The sequence below is a fragment of the Vicia villosa genome, linkage group LG1 (assembly GCF_029867415.1).
Source record: "Vicia villosa cultivar HV-30 ecotype Madison, WI linkage group LG1, Vvil1.0, whole genome shotgun sequence".
NCBI classification, from domain to species: Eukaryota; Viridiplantae; Streptophyta; class Magnoliopsida; order Fabales; family Fabaceae; genus Vicia; species Vicia villosa.
In genome coordinates, this window is record NC_081180.1 from 79,466,304 (window position 1) to 79,479,661 (window position 13,358).

Consider the following 13,358-nt stretch of genomic DNA (forward strand, 5'->3'; position numbering starts at 1 on the left):
CAAAACTCTGTCAAAGTCAATATCTTCAAAACGCCATATTCGCGCGCAGAAAACTCATCGCACCCAGAAAACTCTAACTTCACAATCCACGTGTCTCACTTCATAACCGTTCAACAAAAAAACGTTTCGTTTTTGAGCAATGTAGCTTCTTCTCATTTTACATATACTAACTAACTATCACTTTTCACTTCTTCATTTCACAAACCTCTCTCTCTCTAACGATGGCTTCACGGAGAATCGTTTCGTCTTTGATACGATCTTCCCTCCGTCCATCTCCATCCAAATCCTCCATCACCGCTTCAACATCCAGACTCCGTGCTTCTCCTTCCCCTTCCGCTTACTTTCTCAACCGTGCGACTGAGTATGCCACCGCCGCTGCCGCTGCAGCTCCCGCTCCTCCTCCGGCTAGGAAAATTCCCGCTGCTGATGGAAAGATTACTGATGAACGTACAGGGAAAGGTGCCATTGGACATATTTGTGCAATCATTGGTGCTGTGGTGGATGTGAGATTCGAAGATGGAGTGCCTCCGATCCTTACTGCGCTTGAGGTTCTTGAAGGCTCTACACGGATCGTGTTGGAGGTTGCTCAACATTTAGGCCAGGGTGTTGTTAGAACTATTGCTATGGAGGCTACTGAAGGTGCTGTTAGAGGATGGCGCGTGCTCAATACCGGTTCTCCCATCAATGTAAATTTCCACTCACTTGCTATTTTAACACATTTTTTTATCCTTATTGTTAAGTTTTCTATTATTTATTATTTCTAATTCTAACATACTTGTTCAATCCATTTAGGTTCCTGTTGGCAGGGCTACCCTTGGACGTATCATGAATGTTATCGGAGAGCCTATCGACCAGAAAGGCGATTTCAGTAAGCAATCTCTAAATCTGTCATAAGTCTGAAGTTTTTTCTGTCATAGTTTCTGCGGAAAGTTTTCAGCTGATGATAACTTTTTGTGAATTACATTAGAAACCGAGCATTATTTGCCCATTCATAGAGAGGCTCCTGCTTTTGTTGAGCAAGCAACTGAGCAGCAGATCCTTGTTACTGGTATCAAGGTATTTTTCTTTTACTAGTGACTTCTTTTATCTTATTTATTTATTTATTTATTTGTGGTGAATTTATCAACCTCATATCCTTAAATGTTCAATTACGCAAATATTATTGGCTTTATACCAAACTTGCATAAATTTCTTCATATAGGTTGTTGATCTGCTTGCACCATACCAAAGAGGAGGAAAGATCGGGTTGTTTGGTGGTGCTGGTGTAGGAAAAACTGTGCTTATTATGGAACTTATCAACAATGTTGCTAAGGCTCATGGTATATAGCTTAGTGCACCTAATTTATTCCTATTGAGAGGCTATGAGAGGCTATTTTCCTGTAAATGTATGCTTACTATTTCCATTTATTAGGTGGTTTCTCTGTTTTCGCCGGTGTTGGAGAAAGAACCCGAGAGGGAAATGATTTGTACAGAGAAATGATTGAGAGTGGTGTCATTAAGTTGGATGATAAGCAGGTTAGCACAATGCTGTTCATCATATACAATAAACAATATTCATAATATTTTCCTTTTGTTAAGTTGGCAACTATGGTTTGTTTCATGAATTCAGAGTGAAAGCAAATGTGCTCTTGTGTATGGTCAAATGAACGAGCCACCTGGTTCTCGTGCCCGTGTTGGACTCACTGGGCTCACTGTCGCTGAACACTTCCGTGATGCTGAAGGACAAGATGTCCTTCTTTTCATCGACAACATTTTCCGCTTTACTCAAGTATGAACGACTTATCTAGTCTAAGCTATCTTCTATATCTCAATTGATATGCATAACATGACATATAATGCGCATGATGCATTTGCAGGCAAACTCAGAGGTGTCTGCTTTGCTTGGTCGTATCCCATCTGCTGTTGGTTACCAACCAACATTGTCTACTGATCTTGGAGATCTTCAAGAGCGTATTACAACCACCAAAAAGGGTTCAATTACCTCTGTCCAAGCTATCTACGTGCCTGCTGATGATTTGACAGATCCTGCTCCTGCTACCACCTTTGCTCATTTGGATGCTACAACAGTGTTGTCAAGACAGGTTTGAATATTAACTATACTGGCAATTTTAGTGATATCTTTTGGTTGTTACCACTAACTAAATAATGTGACTTGGATGACTATTGAATATAGATCTCTGAGCTTGGTATCTATCCGGCTGTTGACCCGTTGGATTCCACATCTCGTATGCTTTCCCCACTTATTTTGGGCGAGTCACACTACGAAACCGCCCGTGGTGTACAGAAAGTACTTCAAAACTACAAGAATCTCCAAGATATCATTGCAATTTTGGGAATGGATGAGCTCAGTGAAGATGATAAACTAACTGTCGCCCGTGCTCGTAAAATTCAGCGATTCTTGAGCCAGCCTTTCCATGTGGCAGAAGTTTTCACTGGTGCCCCTGGCAAATACGTTGACTTGAAGGAGAACATTGCTAGTTTCCAGGTATTTAATTTTCTCATTTAGTCTAATTTTACCTAACCAAGTTGACAAAACAAAGCTTTGATTGTTAATGGCTCCTTGTTAATGTGCAACAACTTACAGGGTGTGTTGGATGGAAAATACGACGCCCTTTCAGAGCAGGCATTTTACATGGTTGGTGGCATTGAAGAGGTCATTGCAAAGGGAGAGAAGATTGCAAAAGAAAATGCCACATCTTAAATCACACAATTCACACACAATTTTGTTTCAATTATCATAAATGCCAAGTTTAATAATTTAGGATCTCTTTTATTTTTTTCAAAATTTTCTTAGGTAATTCCTTTCATTTTAATCTTGTTTCGGACTGTAACATGAATCATGACCTATTACCCTTTTTTTTTACTGTTATGTTATTTAATAAAGGGGACAGATGCAGAGAGTACAAATTTTTCCCCTCCTTGTTCTTCCTTATAACGTTGGGCGCATGCATCACTCTCACAAAACTCACCACAAGATTTGGTCGGTTTGATGTGAAGCATAATTTTGGAGAGTGAAAATACATGGAACTAAATGATTTGGTTTTTTTATTCCGGTAATTTAGTAATTGTCACAAAAGTCAGAATATGCTATTTATTATAATTTAATTTAATGATTTTACCTGATTCAAAGTATTAGTCCCAGAAATATCATATTTATTAAAAAAAAAAATAGAGGTCAAAATTGAAAAATTGAAAAAGAACCGAGGGCGAAAATGAAAGAATATACATAGTTTTTGGTTTTGCTATGCTATATAGTGTGTCACTGCCTCAACTCCACAAACCCTAGACATCTTCACTTTCTCTCTCTCCTTTCTCTCTCTGAAGATGGCTTCACGCAGACTCGTATCGTCTCTGATTCGATCTTCTCTTCGTCGATCCTCGTCGAAACCCTCAATCTCCGCCTCAACATCGAGGCTCACTTCTCAATCCCGTGGTTCTCCTTGCGGCTACCTTCTTAATCGCGTAGCCGATTACGCCACTTCCGCCGCAGCTGCTGCCGCTCCTCCATCTCCGCCTCCAGCGAAAAAGGAGGTTCCTGGTGGTGGTAAAATCACCGATGAGTTCACTGGTAAGGGTGCGATCGGGCATGTTTGTCAGGTTATTGGTGCCGTCGTCGATGTCAGATTCGAGGAGGGTTTGCCTCCGATCTTGACTGCTCTTGAGCTTTTGGATCATGAGACACGGTTGGTGTTGGAAGTTGCGCAGCATTTGGGGGAGGGCGTTGTCAGAACTATTGCTATGGATGCTACTGAAGGTGTCGTTAGAGGGTGGCGTGTGCTCAACACTGGATCCCCTATCAGTGTAAATATCCAATCGATTAGCTTTGAATTGTTTCAATTCATTTATTGGTTGCAGTTTCTGACTTTTTTGACTTTATCTGGGTTTTACTGATTGCTAGATCTGAATTTTGGATCAGTTATATCTGACTCTATATGTTGCATTTTGTGGATCCAGATTTGTTTTTTTGTCTTAATGGAATTGATATAGTTTATTGTTTTTATCTTGTGAGTTTCCTGCTTTTTGATTGTTGGAAGAAATTGATTAAGTGCTCTCAATTGTTGGCTGTCTGCATCTATTTAGGGCTGATATTGGTTTTCTGAAACTGTAGTCTTTATAACCCATTTCACTGTCAAATTGTTCTATACGTTGAGAGCAGCGTTTGGGCCTGTTTGGTATGAGTAAAAATTTTCTGTTTACATTTTGTGTTTTCACTTTTAATTGCATCCTGCTGGCTGAATAATTCTTGATCACTGTAATTGGTATAGATCTTGTGATCTGATTCTTTTGCTCCACCTTCCTTTAGACTTACTCATTGCATCATGGATTTACCTATCTTGATTAAAGCATGTTTTAGTATTTAGGTATGTCTATTGCTAGCAATTAGCCACTTTAATATTTTACAATTAATGTGTGTGGTTCCATTCAGGTTCCTGTCGGTAGGGCAACCCTTGGACGTATCATGAATGTTATTGGAGAGCCTATTGACGAGAAGGGTGAATTGAGTAAGTAACCTATAACATGTCTTAATATCTATGAGTAGATTAATGTTTTTTTTATCAACACCTTTGAATCCTGCTAACTGATGGTAATTATTGTCAATTGCCTTAGAAACTGAGCATTTTTTGCCAATCCATAGAGAAGCCCCCGCTTTTGTTGAGCAAGCAACTGAGCAGGAGATTCTTGTTACTGGTATCAAGGTATTGTTATTTACTGTTTCTTATTGTCCTTTGTTTATTTATGAATGCATTCTTTCTCAGTTCCATCAGTATTTGCAGGCTTGGATATCTAATGGCTTGTTGTCTAAATTTGCATGAAAATTTCCTTGTAGGTTGTTGATTTGCTTGCACCATACCAAAGAGGAGGAAAGATTGGGTTGTTTGGTGGTGCTGGTGTAGGAAAAACTGTGCTTATTATGGAACTTATCAACAATGTTGCTAAGGCTCATGGTATATGCTAGCTTAATGAACTCATTTTTTTTCTTATTGAGTTGCTATTCTTTTGTAATGTGTGCTAATTCTTACCATTTCAATTTTTTAGGTGGTTTCTCTGTTTTTGCTGGTGTTGGAGAAAGAACCCGAGAGGGTAATGATTTGTACAGAGAAATGATTGAGAGTGGTGTCATCAAGCTAGGTGATAAACAGGTAAACACAGTGCTTAATGATACACATTCAATATTATTCCTAGTAGATAATTTTTCATAGTTAACTATGGTTGTTTAATGAATTCAGAGCGAAAGCAAATGTGCTCTTGTGTATGGTCAAATGAACGAACCCCCTGGTGCCCGTGCCCGTGTTGGTCTTACTGGACTTACTGTTGCTGAGCACTTCCGTGACGCCGAAGGGCAAGATGTGCTTCTTTTTGTCGACAACATTTTCCGTTTTACTCAAGTATGAACCATCTTATCTAGGATAAATCATATTGTTTTATATCAATTGAAATTGTACTTGGCAGTTTATCATATTTTTAATGATGATATGAGTGCAGGCTAACTCAGAGGTGTCTGCTTTACTTGGTCGTATCCCATCTGCTGTTGGTTACCAACCAACATTGTCTACTGATCTTGGAGGTCTTCAGGAGCGTATTACAACCACCAAAAAGGGTTCAATTACCTCTGTCCAAGCTATCTACGTGCCTGCTGATGATTTGACAGATCCTGCTCCTGCCACAACCTTTGCTCACTTGGATGCCACAACAGTGTTGTCACGACAGGTTTGATTATGTTTTTTAAAGTTGCCACTGCCTTTATATTTTTGTTTATAACCAGCTAAATTTGACTCTTGATAATTATTGAATAGATCTCTGAGCTTGGTATCTATCCTGCTGTCGATCCATTGGATTCTACATCTCGTATGCTTTCCCCACTTATTTTGGGGGAGGCCCACTATGAAACCGCTCGTGGTGTACAGAAAGTACTTCAAAACTACAAGAATCTTCAAGATATCATTGCAATTTTGGGAATGGATGAGCTCAGTGAGGACGATAAATTGACTGTTGCCCGTGCTCGTAAGATTCAGCGATTCTTGAGCCAGCCTTTCCATGTTGCAGAAGTCTTCACTGGTGCCCCTGGCAAATATGTTGACTTGAAGGAGAACATTACTAGTTTCCAGGTATTTATTTTCTTCAATTAGTCTGATTTTGCCTAACCAAGTTACAAAGCTTTGATTGTTGGTTGTTGTAATTGGAATCTCATCTTGTTGCTATTGGCACTTTAATTTGTTTATAAGCTACAAACTATGCATGTTTTTTGTATTTGTTTTTTTTTTTTGTTGCATGCCATGGGTGATATTGGAAATCACTTTTAGACTTGATTTAAATTGACAAAAAGCTGCATCCAAATTGTTTTTCACCTCTTTTTATTCTGCTTTTTAAAATTTTCAAATTTAAAACATATTTGATGATGCCTTTCATTCTCCAAGCACCATCCAATTTTACCTTAATGCACCCCATCTTTTTTCATGTTTTACTCACGAACTAGCTTTTCTTTTGATTGTTGTCTTATTTTTGCTTTGAGAACTTGTTTCTATTAGATACAGGGATGGTTATAAAGTAGAGCTTGTCATTGTTTCTATTAGATACAAGGATGGCTACAAAGTAGAGCTTGTCATTGTTTTTATTTGTGGACACTAAAGCATGGTTGTTGTGTAATTTGCAGGGTGTGTTGGATGGCAAGTACGATGACCTCTCAGAGCAGTCATTTTACATGGTTGGTGGTATTGAAGAAGTCATTGCAAAGGCAGAGAAGATTGCCAAGGAATCAGCAGCATCTTCATCTTAATCTCACACATCCCTCCCATCATTTTGTCATTCCTTTATAATTGCGAAAATTTAATAATTTAGGAACTTTTTCTTGGCAATGCCAAGCAACAAAATTTTTCCATCTTATAATTTTTATAATCTGAATGGTCATTCCTTTCATTTTGAGTGTTGTTGCTTACGGTGAGATCAACCAAATTATGTGGCCGCTTTTTTTCCGTTGTGTTATTTAATAAGTGGATGATGCAACAGATTGTACATTTTTATTTGTTCAGAAAACTACATGTGGATGCATCAATGTTAAAATTTAGAATTGGTTCATGTGTTGTGAAGCATACACTTACCTTCTCGATATTCTCAATGTAGTACTTTGTTTCATAATTTACTCTCCATCTATTAATATTTATTGATACTATTGAATATGCTTTTTCTCTGTGCACATTGATGAGGTAAATATTAATTCGAGTTTGAATCAAGATTTTGAGTTTGATTGAACAAATTTATAATACTAAGATTGATTGTCCTTGTTTCATAAAATATATTTTCACATGATTGATTATGAAGTAATTATAATGAATGAAGTAATTATAATGAACCAGACCCAAGTTTTATAAGTCCATTAGTGTTAATAGTGGTGAGTCATTACCTTTTAGAAGGATCTAGATATGAAATATTTAGTTGATTTTAATTTTATAAATAGGTATTTGGTGAATGTAATTATTATCAATGAAATAAATGAAGAAGTTAGTTTTAGAATTGTTAGTAATTTTACAGTAGTTTCTCTCTATTTCTCTTAGCTTCAAAGGTATGCTCATTATAAATGGTGCTCTCATTGAGAGAAGACTCCACCTCCCCCCTCTATGGAAAAACTCCCAGCCACCCTTACTAAATTCATCCAAAGCCAACAATCATTTCAAGCTAGTTTTTCTAGCAAGCTTCAACAACCTCACAACTGAATGTATTCCATCATCTCCGATCACTTATTCCTCCATCAAATTTTAGTTCACCCATCACACCACATAGACCTGACATTCATCACCACCACCCCACACCTAACCCATTATGGTATTCACACACATCATCATTTTAACTACAACCCAAAAATACTCCATACTGCATTGGTCATTCCCACCCTACCCATTCTCCATTATCGTTAGATCTAGATCTATTCAGAAATGAAATTGCAAATTCACAACACAATGTCAATACAGAAGGTGAGTTGTTCACCAATTCTGATTTTGTCACTGAGTTTTTTCAAGAAGAAACTCTGAATATTATTCACCTTCAAGATAGAGTCATTGGTCCACCGCAAATCCTCGAATCCTCGACGTTTGTGTGGTTGAATCCAAACCTCTAGAAAACAACAACAATTTCAATATAAATTTTGAGGCGACACTGGAAAACAACAAAATCACAAAGACATCACAAATTCTAAACTGTGTCACTACCTTCGAAATCACCGGTGAAAACAATTTCTTTCTTTTTGCAAATGATGAGAAATCAAAGACGAATCCAGTAGAAGAAAATGAGCAAATGAGTCTTCTTCCAAATCCGTATCCAACCAACCATGCCCTTCTCTGCGATTCACATTTCCTTTCCTTTTTAACCACAGTTCCGGTGAATCACTCTTTGATTGTTACTGCGCGACCATTCCTTCCACCATACTGGTTCACTGGCGCAACGAGACGCGACGACGATGGCCCTTAGGAAAAATTGATTGAAATACAAGTTAAGGTCGTCATGTTTATTGGAAACAATTTTGTTTGTTCTTTCGATTTCGTTGTTGTAGGCCCTCTCATCTTCGACCCAGGCGGATTGTTCAACATTACAAGCAACACCATGAAACAACCATCACTACCAACAAAATCACCCGCGCTTAATAACAAGTTTAAGGAATAGTTCCTTCAAATTCTACCATACTGCCCTTGCTCCATTTGAAATCAGCGATGATTGGCTTGCTTGCTGGTGCCGTTTGTAAAACACGGGATGAAAGAGTTTGCAAAACATGTGATGAAGAGGAAACGGGTAATTTAAGGTTTTTGCTATTTATTAAAACTAGTAACAAACCCGTGCATACGCACGGGTTCTGGTCTTGTACGCGCATTTATTTAAATAATATATTTATATTAAATAAAAGATTAAAGAAGAAAAAAATATTTAAATCAATAATAGATTTTTTCGTATATAAAAATATTTAAATCAATAATAGATTTTTTCCCGTATACAATTTTTGGATCATAAATACCATATTTCGTATATAAAAATATTTAGATCAATAATAATTTTTTTTCCGTATACAAATATTATTTATGTTTAGGTATCATTTATAAAAATATCTAGATCAATAGTAAATTTTCGTATATAAAAATATTTAAATTAATAATAGATTTTTTCCCGTATACTTACCCTCTTTCATATATAAAAATATTACAGAGTAATCAAGAATAATTAGAACGGTGTACCTTTTAGAATTGGGAGACCTTTTGAATTGAGACACCGTCAAAAGAGAATGAGAGGATTACTACCCTCATTTCCGTTTAGGGTTTTCACAGTATGTTAATCGTCTAATGGGGCAACGCTTAAATAACTAAACGGTTGAGGACAGAGACCTCTCATTGGGCTTAACTGAATGGTCCAACCCATCACGGTCCATTCAGGCACAAAGCCCAATCAAACAATCCATCAATAATTAGTGTTTAATAACATTTGACCATAATATAATTAATTAATAATTAATTATTTCAATCCATATTTGATTAATTAAATAATTAATCTAACAATCTCCCACTTGAATGACAATAATTAATTATTAAAAATATTGATTCTAATATTAGAATACCAATAATGGTCAAAACACTAATCAATCCAAAGAGAAGTAAATTTCAACGCTGCAGAAATTGTATCCGATAGGGAAGACAAATCATACAAGTTAAAACTCACAACTTAAATCAACAACGATGAATTTAGAGTAACATATTTAAGTTAAGAGTAATATGTTATAAACAATGGCCCAAGCATATGAAAATGCTATTAATAAACTCCCACTAACCCAAAATATCATAGGACTTACTCATGTGTATAAGTCTTAGGAAGTGATTATACTAATGAGTTTTAAATTATAGGTCATAGAATATCCACATAGGTCTACGAATAGTAATTACATATAGGAATATCCTATTACAAGAGTAATTACATTTAACCATAAGTACCTTCATAATACAATATCATACTCGATAGGAGTATGAATATTTATTTGTACTTTCATATTATGACCTGACAAGAGTGGACTATTGAAGATAGAATAACACAATATTATTGTATGCTAAGGAATTATTGTGTCTTTTCAATATCGACCCAAACATCCAATTATGATGTTTCCTGAGATTAAGAGAATAATATATATCTCAGTATATTAGAATAATACTTCTTAGAGTTATTCTACATTTTGAAGTCATTTTAGAATATGTCATATTTTATATTGCATAAAAGAATATATGACAATATGAGAATAGTAATCTATTTCTTTTTCTTTTGGATTATATTATTTTGTATACACATGCACTCCCACTGATCCAATATAACAATGGATATACATTTATCAGAGCCCACTAATATTAAATACTCTGATTATTCAATGGGATACTAATTTTATTTTTAGTGCAAATATATACAGAGAAGTGGTTGTATAATATATCATCACTAGAGTTTTACAAACTCAACCACATATTTTGCACATAAACAAAATATATCATTATTGATATAATTTCACATGAAACAATATGATGGTCATATAAAAGGTTTACCATCATTTGAGTGACATCAAATATCCATATAATTTTAAATATAGGATTAAATACAACATTTTAATAATTCACTCAAAACTCAAATGCTACAAATATAATTACACACATTTGAGAAACATAATATGTTATACGCAGCATATGAGACTTTAATTCAATTAATATTGAGGATATAACACAAGTAGTCATGAATTTCCATCAATAACATAAGACTACATTATCCTCACTATAAGTCTCCATAAAATAATATTAAATAAATAATGTTTATTTCTTATTTCTATATAATTGACATGTTAAATTCTCCCACTTGATAGAGAAAAATAGTTGAATCATTAATCTAAGAGTTTTAACATATTTATACAAATACTCAACTATTTTCTCTATCACAACTGATCATGTCAAGTAATGCCACACCGATAGGGTATGTCAGTCATTTACATAATACAAAGAGAATTGAAATATATTTTAACAAAAAATATATTTAAAATAAATTATTGAATTCATAAAATTAAAATATTACATGTCTTTAAAAGGAAATATAACAACAATGTACAAATATTATGTCACCAAAATTCTAATACCGATAGGGTATTCGAACCATAACTTACATAATCATAAATCACAAGTACATTAAACAAAATAAATTATATTAATAATAACAAATCCGACAGAGTATAAATATAATAAATATAATATTTAATATAATTAAAATAAAAATAATTTTAATTATTTAAGTAAACAAAATTTATATAATTGTACCCACGATAGGTGAGTTACAATCATGCAAATTAAGATAATTAAAATAGAAAAATTTGTATAATTGTATCCATAATAGTTGAATTACAATTATATAAATTAAGCTTTATTATCTAGAATAAAACTCTCAAATTAATAATATTTCATATATACTCATAAGATTAGATCTTATTTATTTGTTTGAGTATATAACAAGAAATCAGTTTATGATAAATTATATAGAGTCTTGATTTCATAATACTCAAAAAAAAAAAAAAATAAATAACAATTTTATATAAATGCATATTTATATTTTTTCAAAAGGAGTACATAATATTAGCTAGAAACAAATTTCTCCTTATATGCAATTATATAATAAATCACAAGAGATTACAAAATTAATCAAATTATGACTAACCTTAGAGATTGCGACTTTCATCCTTATAAATTTTGACGACGTGCAAAATATTATAGTGTCATCCAAAACGCATAAATCAACGATAAATCGTGATATCAAAATATAAAACGATAATTTAAATTAATATAATGCAAGGATAAAATTATTTAAATTGTCTTTATAATAATTATTACTATTTTTTACCAATGAGAAGGTATACAATTAAGCAATATATAATTTAATAATAAAATTATTGTAAATTCAAAACAAAATATTTATGTCATTTAGATCTTTTGAATTTATTATATAAGAAAATTTGAATACATATAACATTGAAATTTATTTCAAGATCATAATATATCAAATAATTAATTATAATATAATATTAAAATCAATCACTTAATAACTCATTATAGTTAAAGATTGAAATATATCACAACGTTAAGAAATATACTGCCCAAGCAATAAAATGCTAAATATTTAGCGAAAAATTGGATCACGCTTCAAGACTTTTTGAAACCGTCAAATTAATTCTCATTCAATGTACAACAAAACTTGAAATCATCCAATTAATTCTCATTCCAACCACAACAAAATACATTTGTTTAGTAATTCAATCTTAGAAAATAGGCGAGACGTAACAACTATTTATCAATCTAGGCTTAAAATATCGGCAGTGAAGGTTGTATATTGAATCTAAATTTTTCAACACAAAGCAACTTATTTTCTCCACAGCAAGCGAACGAAGTGCAACGATATTACATGCTTTTAAGATATCCATCAAGACAAATAAAACTCCCAAATAAATTACATAAATTTCACATAATAGATTTATGCATAAATATCTTTGTTTTTTTGTTTTTTTGACAAATGCATAAATATCTTTGTTTAAACCATACAAAATTGAAATATGAGATTTGGCCATTATCATGAGAGATAATAATTTAATACACATTATAAATTCATTAGAGTTAACTAAACTAGTATAAAACCCGCGCGTTGCGCGGTTGACCTATAATATATTATTGTGATTTTAAATTATAGTTAATATATTCATTATTATGACTATACAATCTAAAAATATTATATATTAAATAATGATAAGTCAATATCATACATTTATATAAACATGATTATGAATATAATAATAAAAATAATTAATTAATGGATGTAATTGTTAATTAAAATTTGTATGAGTTGCATAATAAAAAAAATCACTTGAAAAATGTATTAGTTATATTTATATATACATTTTTAAATTATTAGCTTTTGATATTATATTTACTTTGATTTTATAACATTTCTCTATCCTCCTAACTACTAATAATTTTTTTATATTTTTCATAAATTTTAAATTATTCATTAATTTCATTCCTTTTATTATTATTACTATAAAATATTTTGAAGTAATGATGATGATTCAATTCAACAATTTTATAAAATGTAATGATAGCTGTCATTAAATTTATTATAATAAATTTAAAATTCCAATATATAAAATTTATAAAATAAATAAATTAATAATTAAAAATATGAGACCTTGAATAAGTAATTTTTTTTGTTACAATATCAGGTTCATGGTTAAATTATATGATAAAATATATTGTAAGACTATTTTCTTAAAATGAAATATTATATAATATTCTTAAATTTATAGAACAATAGTGCTTAGT

General features: G+C 32.9%; 2 protein-coding genes across 2 annotated transcripts; both read left to right on the plus strand.

Annotated features, from left to right (window-relative positions):
* Positions 1 to 187: 187 nt before the first annotated feature.
* LOC131643287 (ATP synthase subunit beta, mitochondrial-like) lies at positions 188 to 2,766 on the plus strand. The gene is made up of 9 exons (XM_058913477.1): positions 188 to 686; positions 793 to 868; positions 968 to 1,056; positions 1,202 to 1,319; positions 1,412 to 1,515; positions 1,610 to 1,768; positions 1,857 to 2,081; positions 2,174 to 2,485; positions 2,585 to 2,766. Exons 1-9 carry the CDS (start codon positions 222 to 224, stop codon positions 2,699 to 2,701), a joined length of 1,665 nt encoding a protein of 554 aa, XP_058769460.1. The 5' UTR covers positions 188 to 221; the 3' UTR covers positions 2,702 to 2,766.
* Positions 2,767 to 3,262: 496 nt separating this feature from the next.
* On the plus strand, positions 3,263 to 7,074 carry LOC131643286 (ATP synthase subunit beta, mitochondrial). The gene is made up of 9 exons (XM_058913476.1): positions 3,263 to 3,801; positions 4,427 to 4,502; positions 4,609 to 4,697; positions 4,829 to 4,946; positions 5,038 to 5,141; positions 5,229 to 5,387; positions 5,485 to 5,709; positions 5,796 to 6,107; positions 6,653 to 7,074. The coding sequence occupies exons 1-9, from the start codon at positions 3,325 to 3,327 to the stop codon at positions 6,773 to 6,775; spliced, it is 1,683 nt and encodes a 560-aa protein (XP_058769459.1). The 5' UTR covers positions 3,263 to 3,324; the 3' UTR covers positions 6,776 to 7,074.
* The last annotated feature ends 6,284 nt before the right edge of the window (positions 7,075 to 13,358 follow it).

Excerpts from the sequence above, each read along its gene's own strand:
- LOC131643287 (XM_058913477.1), top strand. The coding sequence starts at position 222 with ATGGCTTCACGGAGAATCGTTTCGTCTTTGATACGATCTTCCCTCCGT. Across the intron at positions 869-967 it reads CGACCAGAAAGGCGATTTCA|AAACCGAGCATTATTTGCCC; the intron begins GTAAGCAATCTC and ends GAATTACATTAG. Across the intron at positions 2,082-2,173 it reads CAACAGTGTTGTCAAGACAG|ATCTCTGAGCTTGGTATCTA; the intron begins GTTTGAATATTA and ends TATTGAATATAG.
- LOC131643286 (XM_058913476.1), top strand. The coding sequence starts at position 3,325 with ATGGCTTCACGCAGACTCGTATCGTCTCTGATTCGATCTTCTCTTCGT. Across the intron at positions 3,802-4,426 it reads ACACTGGATCCCCTATCAGT|GTTCCTGTCGGTAGGGCAAC; the intron begins GTAAATATCCAA and ends GGTTCCATTCAG. Across the intron at positions 4,947-5,037 it reads CAATGTTGCTAAGGCTCATG|GTGGTTTCTCTGTTTTTGCT; the intron begins GTATATGCTAGC and ends TCAATTTTTTAG.